The 13,986-nt window shown below is 33.2% G+C and overlaps 1 protein-coding gene across 5 annotated transcripts in view; it reads right to left on the reverse strand.

The window, feature by feature from the left end:
* The window catches only part of Pola1 (DNA polymerase alpha 1, catalytic subunit), a 310,385-nt gene that overhangs the window by 141,695 nt on the left and 154,704 nt on the right, over nucleotides 1-13,986 (reverse strand). For 4 of the 5 annotated variants that reach the window (XM_078035011.1, XM_078035013.1, XM_078035012.1 and 1 more), the window contains 2 exons: nucleotides 4,857-5,035; nucleotides 3,008-3,139 (listed from right to left, as the gene is read on the reverse strand). In XM_078035011.1, coding sequence (XP_077891137.1) covers nucleotides 3,008-3,139; nucleotides 4,857-5,035 — 311 coding nt within the window. Of the gene's footprint in view, nucleotides 1-3,007; nucleotides 3,140-4,856; nucleotides 5,036-8,661; nucleotides 8,810-13,986 lie in introns of those variants that run through there. The other variant, XR_013431896.1, reaches the window with a different exon arrangement.

Here is a 13,986-nt window from a genome sequence, read left to right on the forward strand (position 1 = left end):
CAGAGATTAAGCTGGTACTTTATGATTTTCAAAAAATACCAGTTCTATTGTAACCTGGTACAGAGTAATCAACAAGGACCAGGCCATGAAATCAAGTTTGAATTAAGGTTTTGTGCTACCTTAAAGTCTTTCAACACTTCATCAAATCTCAGGATAAACCCAAAACGATGTTTTTTTCCCTAAAGAAATTAATATATTGCTCTAAAATATTCTTGTTCAGTGCCTTTTATATTTGTATTTTTAAAAATTAAGTGTTCTAGGAAATGATAATTCTAAGGATATAATCATCACTATATGGTAAGGGGGGGGGAAAAGCATCTCCTTTCCTAACAAAGAAGCTAATATTAAAAGAGTGTGATGTGGTATAGATTGATAATTCTAAGATACATAAGCTTTAAAAAATTTGGGTTATATCATGCTTATCATTCTGTCAGTACTAGTTATTGATGACTAAAGAGAATATATATTTCTCCAAAATTAAAATGATTTAGAAGTATACTTTGTTACTCCAAATATTTGTCCTTTTTTTCCTTGACAACCTAATTCTTAGTGATTTATGTTCCTTGGGAGGTTATAGTGTTTGGTCAAGTCTACTTATCTTCCTAGAGTTCCTTCCTTCTGAAGATGACTACTTCTCTCAGTGTAGGCTGACTTCCCCTGAAGTAATTCTAAGACTAAAATAAAAATATTAAGTTGCTGGCAGACTATAAATAATTTTTATGTATAGAGGATAATATTTTAAAATGAAAACATTTTGGTAACTAGCTCAAAGAAGAGTCATTTAACCCTAGTTCTTACTAGCAATAATATCCTTGCCTCCAGTATACTTGCTTTTGTGGTATCCAGTTTGATTATCATCACTATGATACATCACACTGAACTTAAGCAGCATCACCTGAGGCACAATAACAAAAGGAACTCAATGTCATGTCCTTCTACTGGCAAAAGTTCCTTTAGGTCTGTGATCAGTCAGAGACAGAATGGTCTATCAATGAAAGAGAAACTAAAGGTACATGTGCTTTCTGTACAAAAGCTCTGAGCTTAAAAATATTCGAAACATTTGCTCAGCATAGGACCATGAAAATAAAACAATGGATTTATTTCTCTCCCATCCAATCATATATGATTAAGATCAGAAAGTAGTTCAGATCAGAAAGTTAGTTCCAAATTTTGAAGACAGTTAAAGCAATCAACTGCAGGAGTGACACTGGATTATTCTGATCAAAAATTCCTTAGAAAAGTCAACCACGTGGGCAGTTAATTACAGGAAAACTGTTATTTGCTGTTGGTGAGATGGATGGTGGAGAAGATAGAGCAAACACTATAGAAACTTTGTGTTAAATAACTAGATCCCTAAAAGCTGGCTGTTTAGCTTGAAAAATACTTTTATAACCACCACCATAACAACAACAACAGACACACACAAACACACAAACACACACACACACACACACACACACACACCACACAATTACGTTAGAAATAAATCTTTCTGTTCAGAGACATTTCCAATTATACAAAAGATCATTTTTCTGCCTATTCTCAACTTAGTCAAAACAGACTGTTCCTCCTCAGAAGGAAATAGATGAGTTTCTTCTAGTATTAACATTTCCATGGTAAAGATTTTGATAGACTAAACAGAGAAAAACCTCAGAATTCTTCCCAAGTCTCAAGAATCACACTTTCCTCAATGGGGTCTGTAAATGAGAAGTTGAATAGTTTTGATTTGGGCTCTTCATGCTAAATAAAGGACTAACATTTCATGTGCTAAACATTTCATTTACTGTGGAATGTGACCCCACAGATAACCTTTATTTCCATCCAACTGTTCATTAAGTGCAGCATAGCATTATTCACTAAAACTTTTCAGATTTTCTCGCGTGTAGACATAAGTATTATTATTTTTTTAAATTTTCAGGCAAACCTACTTACTTTTTTCTCCACAAAGATAAGTTATTCTATGCCAAAATCACATACTGGAACTCTTGTTTTCACTCTTCATCCTAATATCTAATGCTCATTTTTTACATGAGTGTTCTTATTATTATGGCAAATAATCTCTCACTATTTCACATGAGTTTCTAAAGAAGAAAATGCTAATGTTACATGTTAATTACCATAAAAGTAGGAAGTATAGAATGATGTTGATAAAAGTCATGGTTTTTACCTAAAAAAGAACCTCAGCATTTGCAGTGGTGGTGGTTGGGGAGGTTGCTTTGTCAATGAAGCTTCTTTAAAAAAGACAAAATGAACTTTCAAGTAACAGAAAATTTGTTTATATGACAAATGATATAATGAAACACTGAGAAAAATCAAATGGAAAATATGGGGTCTTTTTAAATGTTTATTTTAAAAGCTTTTTCCTAATGAAGACAGCTCAGTTACTGTTCTGGGATTTTTTACTATATATTTCTAAAAAATAGGCATTCTTTTAAATCCCAGACAAATTGCATTTAAATTTTAAAAATATTTATTTTTTATTTTCTCAGAAAATTAAGCTTGAAAGGGGCTCAGATTTATATATATATATATATATATATATATATATATATATATATATATATACACACACACACACACAAAAAAAAAAATTCAGTAATAGATACTTTATTAAAATTACCACCCATAATCTTATGGCTCTACTTCTTGAAAATACGTAATATTAATTTTTTCCTCATTTGTCCAAAGATTTGAGTGACCCCTTATTTATATAATGATGGAAAAAAAATCTGATTATATTCTCATTTTTTTTTCTTGAAAGCAAAATTTCATTATTTAAAATATAGCTCATTAATGAAAGAGATGTAATGTCCATGAGAAAATCAAATCATTTGTCATGCTAATATGCCAAAATTACATACTTTGTTATATCTTTATTAATAATATTTCACCAGGAATTTTCTCCAAAGTCCTTTCCAAATTTTATAGTTTTATTAAAACCAAAAAAAAAAATAAGTACTAAACCTCAATATATCATGTACATAAAAACTTCATTATGGATACTTACATCATAGTACTTTTTAATGCACCGTCTAATGTCCATGATCAATTTGTTGCTCATCTGTACTGTAAAGGTCAGAGGTGAAGCCTTACAATCAATGTTGCTGCAACGATACAAGCTGGGCTCCATATCAGTTCCCTATAAAAATCAGGACAGATGAGTACACAAAAAATTATTGCCAAGTTATAGGACTTTTTAGTGTACTTTAAAACAGCATGCTTTCTTTGTGTACAATATTCTTAATTCCTTGTATTGGTGAGTTTCTAACTTTATTTTCTCAACTATGTTCCTCCCAAAGACCCCTTTGGTCATGCATATCTTCTACTCGTTTACCATTATCATGGTGGAGTACAAAGTCAAAGAGATAATTCTGAAGTCACTATTTTACATTCAGTACTTGAAAGACTCTATCCATAAATGGACTTTTAAAACAATTTTCCCTCTGAATACCAATGAAATGTTACTGGAAATAAACATCTCAGGAACAATGATCAAAATTTTAAATTTGTGTATTAATTCATTCTAAACTTGAAAATAAATTGAAACCCCTAATGACATTAGTTTGCTTTCAGTGTGTCAACTTAATTTTAGAATACAGCCTAAAAATAAAAGTTTTGCACCACAATAGCAATATCATTTATCATCAGTTTGGAAAATCTAAAATTTCTTCATTTTTTCAAAAAAATAAAACATATTGGGGGAGGGAGGTAGTAGAAATTTTAATTACTATTAGTAGTTGACAAAAACATTCTGTTGTGTTATGTTTTGTTTTAAACAAAGACAAAGCAAATGTAGTATATAGGAAAATTGTTGGGGTTTCTAGAGCATTTGTTTTCCTTCTGGATACTTAAACATCTTGGTTTCCTACTCCAATCTGGTACATAACCCTACCCGCCACGCTAAGCAATTCCAGGTGGAAGAGATTTTAGAGCTTGACATCGGCTCTTCCACAGTTAGCCCATCTGCAAGTCGTCAAGCCTCCATGCAATTAACTATCTTATTTACAGCTGTAATGAAGCAAAACTCAAGGATTTAGCAAGTATTGCTGATCTGTGTCTGCCTCTTCCTTGCACTTGCTTCCAAAGACTGCTTTGTTTTGATTCAAAAAAATGCAAAACATCTGCTGTTTGTCCAAATTAACTTAAAATAATTACTTTTAATTTAGATAAAGGATGTCTTTTCTTTCAGTTTCAAGGTTTTACAGGGTTCTGCTGCTTTCTCATTTGCCAATGGCTAGTACATGCATAACACTGCAGTGGAATCAAGTAAATTGGCCAAGTTTCAAGTTCTGATCCAAGGTCAATGATACATTTTTTGGCAGTACTTCTTGAGAGGAATGTCTCCCTGTGACTTTTTAAATGTCTAATAGGCAAAGACAGCAGAAAAGATAAGAAAAGTACCTTTGTCAAAAGGAGGTAAGTGGGATGTGTAAAGATAAACAAAAACTTTCCCAAAACACTTAGTTCCCATTAACTTGATTTAAGATAAAGGAAAATATTGCTCTAAGTCTTAATAAATGGGGGTTGGGAGTGGGGAAATACAGGTTACTAATTAAGGAATTACAATAAAAATACTTTAAGATAATTAGAATTTCTAAGAGATTCCATTTTAAAAGCAAGGTCAAATACTCTAGGAAGGCAAAAACAATATTTAATCATGTTCAATTATGCATTTTTAAGTAGAAATAAAGTGAGTTGTGAGGGCAGAATTCATATGATGCGAAAATTCCTTAAAAGCACAAAATCAATGTGTAAGTGGGTTTTTTTCCCCTTTTCCATATCCTATAGAGAAGGGGGGAGGTTTATACTAGATCAACCATAAAATCAAAGGAAACTAACTAAAAGAAATAACTAACCGAGCCATCAAAGACATTATCATAAATATTTTCCGTTCCACATGTAGGACATGGACATTTGAATTTTTCACAGTCTCTGTATTTCTCTTCATCAGTGAGCTGTGCTGGGCCACCAAGTAGAACATCATTCTCTTCATCTTTATGATAATGATGAACTCTAAATTGGGTGGGGTCTAGTCCTATGAATGTAAAAGAAAAAAAAACAAAATTAGAAGAGCATTTATCCAAAAACTACCTCAAAGAAGAAAACTCTCATAAAAAAAAGATTTTAAATTCATATACACACATGCACAACCATTTGAACTCAAGATCATATGGACAATTGATTTCTCTTTTTATAAGAGATTACTTTATAAATCAAACAAGTAACTGCAACAACAGAATGCAGTCATATGCCACAGGATGTCTGTTCAGAAGCAACTATTTTATAGAATGTTTTAGTATTTTCTTAAAGTTACAGTAAAAAGACTACAAATAAATGTGTGTTCTTATTAAGAAATACTCTTAAAATCAAAATGTCACCATTAAAACTAAAAACAGAATAAAGATCCCATTAAAGAAAACAAATTCACTGTCATTACAACCTCTTCAAGTGCAGATACAACTGCTAACCCTGATTTCAATGCAGTGGTCGATTTCATCTTGGCTCAGTAGTTAACAGCATGTAGGTTGCAATCTAATTCAGTGGTTAAAATTCAGTAGCAGCATCTGAGGCAAAATGCAACATTGCTTGTTTTTTTTGGTGTTTGGAATTCAGAAATTTAAAATATGTGCAAAAAACAATGGATCTACAGATTTATGGGCCAAAACATCTCTGACAATCTTGAAACCAAATATATTTTCATATTTTAATTGAACAACACAAATCAATCCATGCATAGTTTATGCTACTTTGTTTTCACAAACTATTTCAAGAAAAAAAAATTAGGCTAATTTTTCCTTGTTCAAAGCATATCTGTCAAAATTTACTATTTAAATTTATATTAAAGGTAATTATCCCACACCACATTATTTTCTTGAAACTCTCAGAGCAATCCCTGAAGTTCTATCTAATCTTTTGGAAATCTAAAGAAAGCCATCATATTTATTTTAGTATAAATGTAAATAAGTAATCTAAAATAGTAACTGAGCTCAAAGTTCAAAAATACCAAATTTTAGATACCAAATATCTAAAAATTATTTTATAGCTATCAACAGCTGCATAGGTACATAATCCAACAGATGTATTCAGAATTCAGTGATGAAATCCTAAATCCTCTTTGGTCAGTCACTGAATGACATCTACTAATTATGAAGTACTTAAGGCAAATTCTTACACAGTGGAAAGATGCCAAACAAAGAAGATGAGTGAGATGCAGTCTGAAATTTCTCACCTGCAAAACTGAGGTAATGTCACTGACCATACAGTCTTCAAGTTCAAATGAGATAATAAAGAACAAATCTAGTTCACTGGTACCTAAAGTATGGTAAGCTCTCAATAAATGTGATTTGAATGAAAAAATAATTAATGATTGAATGAAAAAATAATTAATGAACTTAATGCAGACTGAATTCACTCCAGATTATGTATTTAGAAAAATACATGAAACACCCGCTCATGCTACATGTGAAGTTAATAGCTACTCTTTGTAGGAATTAAAGTATTTCCTAAAATGATAGTATACAATAAAAACCACATGTTCAAAGCTGGGTGTGATGGTAAATGTCTGTAATCCCAGCCACCCAAGAGGCTGAGGCAGGAGGACTGCAAGCACAAGGCCAGCCTGGGCAATTTAGTAAGACCCTATCTCAAAAGATAAAAAAGGTTGGGCATGTAGCTTAATGGTAGGAAAACCCCAGGGTTCAATTCCTTGTACAAATTATGTTAGGTGCATGCACAAACACGACAATGAATCCCAATAATATTCATAACTATAATGTACCAGTAAAAGTTAATTTAAAAAGAATACACATTCAGAATAATTTGAAAAACTATTCATCAGAGACAGAGTACTATAACATGTCACTTGGCTCCCAAACTCATTATGTATTTTCTAAGTTACCTATCCCTTAGAGAAACAAAAAATTAGTGAAATATGTGGGAGTACATACCCTCACATTTAAAGATAAGGAGAGGCAACAGAACTGAGTGAGAGACCATGCTCATGAATGAGGCCATTTCTTCTCTGTGGCAAAGAGTAACTGTTGCTAATTCATTAAACTCTAGTTGTGAATCCAATTCACATAATGCCTTGCTTTTTTGCAATTATGAGAAAGCAGCTTCACCTTTTCACTGACTGTATGAATATCAATCAACTTCCCTGGCCAGTACTAATCAGAAAATAAGTAAGATTTTTCTAGCTTCTTTCACAGTCTGAAAATCAAGGAATGAAACAATGCTGGCTTACACATATATAAAACTGACTGGCCGGTAAAAAGGAAGCTATAGGAGCTGCTCTCTACCACTCTCCACCAGCCCTGGCTCACTTAGTGAACCTGAGTGCACAAAACTGCATGGCTGGCCCAGGGCAGCCTGGCCACCGAGTAAGTCAAAAGTGGATAGGACCCATCTCGATAGTAAAGAGAAATGCCCAATGACTAGCTGAAAATTATGAGAAGGTATTAGGCCTTATGAAAGGTCTACTGTAAATGTCCATTTCCACCAATACTTCTATCTTCCCATGGCAGGAACAAAACAACTGACATAGCTAATTACTTCAGATTTATTTTCAAACTGATTTATTTCAGGGGGAGAGGTTGCAATCTTAGTATTCTGTTGGCCATAGTTCTGTTTTCAGTGCTGTGGATCAAATCTAGGGTCTTGCACATGCCAGGCAAGGGTTCTACCACTGAATTCTATATAGCCCCAACCCAGTTCAATGGTAAAATTTTAAAAATATAAAGAAAGGGGGCTGGGGTTGTGGTTCAGCAGTAGAGCAGTCGCCTAGCACATTCAAGGCACTAGGTTTGATCCTCAGCACCACAAAAAATAAATAAATAAAAGAAAGGTATAGTGTCTTTTATTTAAAAAAATATATAAAGGATAAAGAAACTGTAATTACCTTAAAGTATTAGGTATTAACGATCCCTATACAAGTTGCTTGAATGAAAAACATCATTTAAAGGTGATTTTATTGGAAGAACAACTATGAATTCAGGAGCAAACCAAACAGGGCTAAATTAAATTAAGAAAACATATGTGCCACATTGAAAAAACTAAGCATCATTCCTGATGTTTTTGAATTTGTTTTTGAAACAATGAGTCCCAAACTTATTCAAGATATAAATTAATTAATTTTTAATTTTTCCAAATCCTCATGAAATTGGTAATAGCAGCCTATTTCGAAGTTTCAAAGACTTAAAAGTTTTACTGCATATACCATAACTCATTAAGGTTGAAGCGAAAAACAGGAAAAAAGTATCTAGTGCTGCCACCTAGAGGTAGAGATTTTGAATTTTAAAGTGTGCAAAACAGAGCCACTACATAAAACTCCCTTTGCAATTATTGTCACTCCAAAAGTAAACACATCCATCATAAATGATGTTAAAACAAAACCTTTATCATGACATTTTCTCTACGTGTATATATGCTGCATAATTAATATTAAACTGTTCACTATACAATGCATAAACATATTAGTGTTTGAGCAAGACATGTAAAACTGAATTCCAAATTCCTTACCTCTTCTACTGAGAGCTTTCTCTGAACAACTGGCTTAAAGAAATAAACTTTATGCCCCATTGTAAAAAAGGAACTTCTACTAAAGTAGTTTTTGATAAGTGACTTGAATAATTTGGTCAGGCACAGAATAAAGGAAGGAGTAACCTGCTTGGGCTTTGGAAAATCAGTCATCTGGCAGAAGAACAGGTGTGGTTTCCCCCACAATAAGCAGGAAAGGCGTATGCTTTAATTCAATCCTGTGACTTGCAGTGATTGAGTCACTTGTGCTGGGATGGGAGGGACAGAAGCAGTACTGGAATGAAATTAAAATACTGTCATTTATAATTAGAAAATTTCTAGGATCTCACATTATTTTGGCAACAGGATCAAGACTCTCATGTTTCAAGAAGTATTTATAGAAAGTAACATCACAGGCATTGGGGTGGATGAGTTTAGAAGTACTGTTTTTACTTAAGATCACCACAGTCTGATCACACATTCCCTGTGACATTTGGCACAAAATTATTTTTCTACCACTGCACTTTCTAAATAAACATTGTAAGCTACATGCCTGTTTTTAGAATGTTTGCCTGTTACTATTCCCAATGGAGTATTTCAAATGTTCATAACTCAAGGCAAATGGATGGGACACTGATGCATTTGATCATATATTTCCCTTTCTCCAAAGATAAGTTTCTATTAACACAACTGCAAATGACTACAGTAAAGCCAGTTAGATATATATGTTCATGCAAGTGGAGAGAGAAAAATTCTAAATAAATGAAATCCTAAATTAGTAAAGAAGTACCTGGTATTCCCAAGCATGTGTTTGTAATACAAATCATTTAAGCTAGGAAAGCTAATTAATGGATTTTATTGTGAATATTTTTTGGTGAAAATTTCCTGTAAGAAGTAAATAATTTCTTGGGGCTGGCGTTGTGGTTCAGTGGTAGAGCCCTTGCTTAGCACGTGTGAGGCACTGGGTTCAATCCTTAGCACCACATAAAAATAAAAAAATAAAGCCCTTATGTCCAACTACAACTAAAAAATATATTTAAAAAAGTAAATAATTTCTCTTTCATAAATCTAGGCTCAGTATTTGGACTTCTTTCAGGACAATATACAAAATAAAAACAGCATGATTAAAGGAAAATGGTGAATTTTTAAAGAGTGAATGCCTTATACAAGAATGCTTACAGTAGTTTCATTCATAATAGCTCAAAATGAAAATAATTCAGACACCCATCAACAGCAGAATGAATGAAATGGTATACTCTACCAATGAAATAAAATGAATTCAGATACAATCAACAAGATAGTTGGATCTCAAAAACAGTAGACTAAATGAAAGAAGTTCAACACAAAAAAAGAACATGCTGCAGGAAAACAGTTATATAAAATTCTAGAATAGGCAAAATTAATCTATGGTGATAGAAATGAGATGAGCAGCTCTTGTGAGTGGATTTTGATGGGAATGAACATAAGGCAATATTCTGGGATAATGGGAATGTTCTTTCTCTGTGTCCTGATAAACTTACTGTATGATACTCTTAAGATTTTCTATGTAAATGATATTGAAAAAGAAAGTTAGTCAACTAGGAGATATCTGCAGTGTGTGTATGTGTGTGTGTGTGTGTGTGTGTGTGTGTGTGTGTGTGTGTGTGTGTGTGTGTGTCTTTACAAATTTTTAGATCTGTTTCCAGGAAATACAGGGGACAAAGGAACACCTATAAGGATACTACTTCAGTGCAATCAGAAAACTACAGAATGAGATAAATTCTACAGAAAAAAAAAAAACATTTAACAAATAAACTGGGAGGATCCAAAAATAAAAAAAGAATAAAACAAAGGAGATAAACTATCATACAGACACTGATTATAATCTAATTCAAATAAGGAGTTTCTTAAAAAGTACATTCATAGTATGATCAGGGAAACATGAATATTTACTGCATATGTGATGAAATGAAGAAGGAACTATGGGGTTTTTGATATGGTATGATGGTAATGCTCTGGTTATGTTGAAAGGGGGAATCTTTATTTTTTTTATAAATGCAGGAACAAAATCTTTACAAATAAAATTATAAGATTCACTTCATAGTAATTGGGGAGGGTGGGAAAGAGGCATAAGATTGGCCATAGTTGATTGCTGAAAGTGGATAATGACAAATTGAAAGTTTATTTAAAAATTTTTCTACTACCATGCATATTTAAAATTTTTCCATAAAAGTTTTTTTTAAAGAGAGAGTGAGAATGAGAGAGAGAGAGAGAGAGAGAGAGAGAGAGAGAGAGAGAGAGAGAGAGAGAGAGAGATTTTTTAATATTTTTTTTAGTTTTCGGCGGACACAACATCTTTGTTTGTATGTGGTGCTGAGGATCGAATCCGGGCCGCATGCATGCCAGGCAAGTGCGCTACCGCTTGAGCCACATCCCCAGCCCCCATAAAAGTTTTTAAAATACCATAGATTCAACTTAAACAATTTGCTGTACAAATGGCAAATGGCAGGCAACACAAATTGCTTTTCACACCAAAAAGAAGCCTCTCCATAATAAAAAAATAAACTCAAATAAATAATACTCAGAAAATGCAAAACTTCTTAGTATTTTAAAAAGAAATAATAGCAAAACCTTTGGATTAAATAAACACCCATAATTTGTACTAGAGAAGACAATTGCCAAATTTTTTTTTGGTACCAGGGATTGAACCCAGGGGCACTTAACCACATCCCCAACCCTTTTTTGTATTTTATTTAGAAACGGTCTTGCAAAGTTGCTGACAGCCTCACTAAATTGCTGAGGCTGGATTTGAACTCACAATCCTCCTGCCTCAGCCTCTCAAGCCACTGGGATTATAGGTGTGTACCCTGTTATTCCCAAAATCTTGACAGAAAAAAATTCCCGATGGGCACTATTCTTATGACCTCAACTTTTTAATGCCCTTGATGATAGCCCTGAATATGAATTTTAACTTTTTGAAATGTATACAAGTTGAATATCCCTTATTTAAAATGCTTTGGACCAGAAATGTTTCAGATTTCAGATATTTTTGGATTTTAGAATATCTGCACATACAAAATGAGATTCTTGGGGATAAATTCCCAATTCATATACACCTTATATAAACAGCTCAATACATAATTTTATACAATATTTTTAGTGTGCCTGTGTTTTGAATATGACTCATTACATGAGGTTAGGTAATTTTTCACTGTGGCATCATGTTTCTGATTAAAAAGGCTTTAGATTCTTGAGCATTTTAGATTAGCAATGCTCAATCTGTATCCTGGAGCAAGAAACACTTTAGAAGTACCTTATTTCTTTTTAAACCTGAGAAAATATAGATAACTTTATGCTAAAAAATATTTGGCAAATAAATTAAACAATAGATCAAAGATTGATTGCTTGTCTCACAACAAAGCCATCTTCTCTTCCAGCCATCTTGGCAGATGTAGCGGGGGAAGGAGACAGCAAGTGAGTTAGTAATTGTTATTGTCCTTCTTTGTAAAAACTGTTATTTTTAATATTAAAATATGGGTATTAATATTTAGTCAGCAAAGGGTTACTTATAATCCACCACCTTAACCCTATGTCTTATTCATAATATATAATATAGTTTAAATATGTATGTATAATGTTGTATTCAGCTTTTTTATTATGTCTAAGTAATTTATCTGTAAGCAACACAATCTTTTTTTTCCCCTTGGCAGTAATGGGATAGAAACTGAGGCCTTGAGCATGCTAGGCAAATGCTCTACCACAAACTACATACCCAGCCTAAGCAACACAATCTTGATAAGTGTCATTTTGGCATACATAATTAAAATAATATTTTAGAATGCTCTGGTTTGGTTCAAAATTCTCAGGTCTCACTGCTTACATTAAGGGATTAATGTCACTGGTGGCTCTCAGTGCTGTATACTACTGAGATAGAAAAACCTTGCATAATTGAGGTGCAAGTTGTGCAACTGACACCACCGAAGAGGCTCTCTGTGAATTCTCTAAAGAGCTGCAGAGAGTAGCTGAGACAGAATGGATTAGCCCTGTGGAGATTCAAGCCCAACTGCATACTGGCCTCTACACAGTCCATTTACACAATGCCCCAAACGTCTTCACTTTTATAAACTTTTTATTGGTGACCCCAGCTAGGTATGGTCTCTATGTCTCTTTACTCTGATAACCGCCCCCCCCCTTTTCAGGACATGAACTATGTTGTCCACTAGACATCCCCATGGCAGTACAATCAATCAAACGATTCATAATTTAAGTAAAAAATCCATAGCTGAGTCAACTTTGTGTCCTTCACAGTGCCTATTATGATGCTGGGTACAGCAGAACTATAGAATTAGTTCAGTTAATACAAAAGTAGACTAGCTTGGGAGCATGAGCCACTGGATGATGTGCTTGGGATGGTACTCCATCCCGTAATAGGAGGTTCTTATGAGTTCTCAAGACTTCCCTTAACATCCTATCATGCATTTGGTGTGGCGTTAGTTTTTAAGTTTTTACAATTAAGAACGTTTTATGTTTTTGAAATGATGGCTCTATATGTACATTATTTTTTTCTTCATTCTTTTTAGATATGCATGACAGTGAAGTGTATTTTGACATATTATACATACATGAAGCATAACTTATTTTAATGGGATCCTCTTGTAAAAGCTTAATCATGAAAAAAGGCAAAATTGTTTATTGACAGAGTAATACCTGAGGCAACTGTTAGTGGCATCATTCTACTCTAGCCACTCTCTTTTTTTGTAGGTGTTATGTCCCTGGGTCTGTCAAAAGTTCCCCCAATCATTGCTTAGCCTACTGCATTTAATTCTTAGAAGATATTACTAGACCTTGACTATTGATAAAAACTACTTTTTGTAACTTAAATGGTGTGGACCATTCAAAAAGGATTTTTTTTTTCAATTTAACCCAGGAACACACTGGATTAAGTGTGTTCTGTCTTGCCTTAAGCACTGTTTTCAGACATTAAATTCTAAATTTTCAGATTCTTTAAACATCAATAATTTCTCAGGAACAATGAGAAAAATGTCTTGATAGCCAAATACCTGAAATTTTATCACTGATTATAAAGAAATGTATTTTACAGTTATTGTGCAATTCATCACTCATTGGAGGAAAGATATTATATATAATTCTAAGTACTGGTATGCATGAAATATAAGTTTATTAAAATATGAAATTCAAGAATGAACTTTTAGACTATTCTCATCACTAGCCTGGTTTGCTAAGTACAGAAGACTGGATGTTTGAGCACACTGTGAATATTTCATCCACAGAACATAGGGAGCTTCCACTAGAACAAGAGAGAAAGAAAAACCTACAGTCTGGAGAACAAAAGCTAAGATTTCCAAGTTTTAGTGGCCATGTTTCCCATAGGGCTATTGTATAAGAAGAGTAATACTATATTTTTTCCTATTCATAGATGGAAAAAGAGTAAAATTTTTGCTTTATTTAAACCCAATAGCAATACTCTTGCAT

This window comes from Ictidomys tridecemlineatus, chromosome X, assembly GCF_052094955.1.
Source record: "Ictidomys tridecemlineatus isolate mIctTri1 chromosome X, mIctTri1.hap1, whole genome shotgun sequence".
Taxonomy (NCBI): domain Eukaryota; kingdom Metazoa; phylum Chordata; class Mammalia; order Rodentia; family Sciuridae; genus Ictidomys; species Ictidomys tridecemlineatus.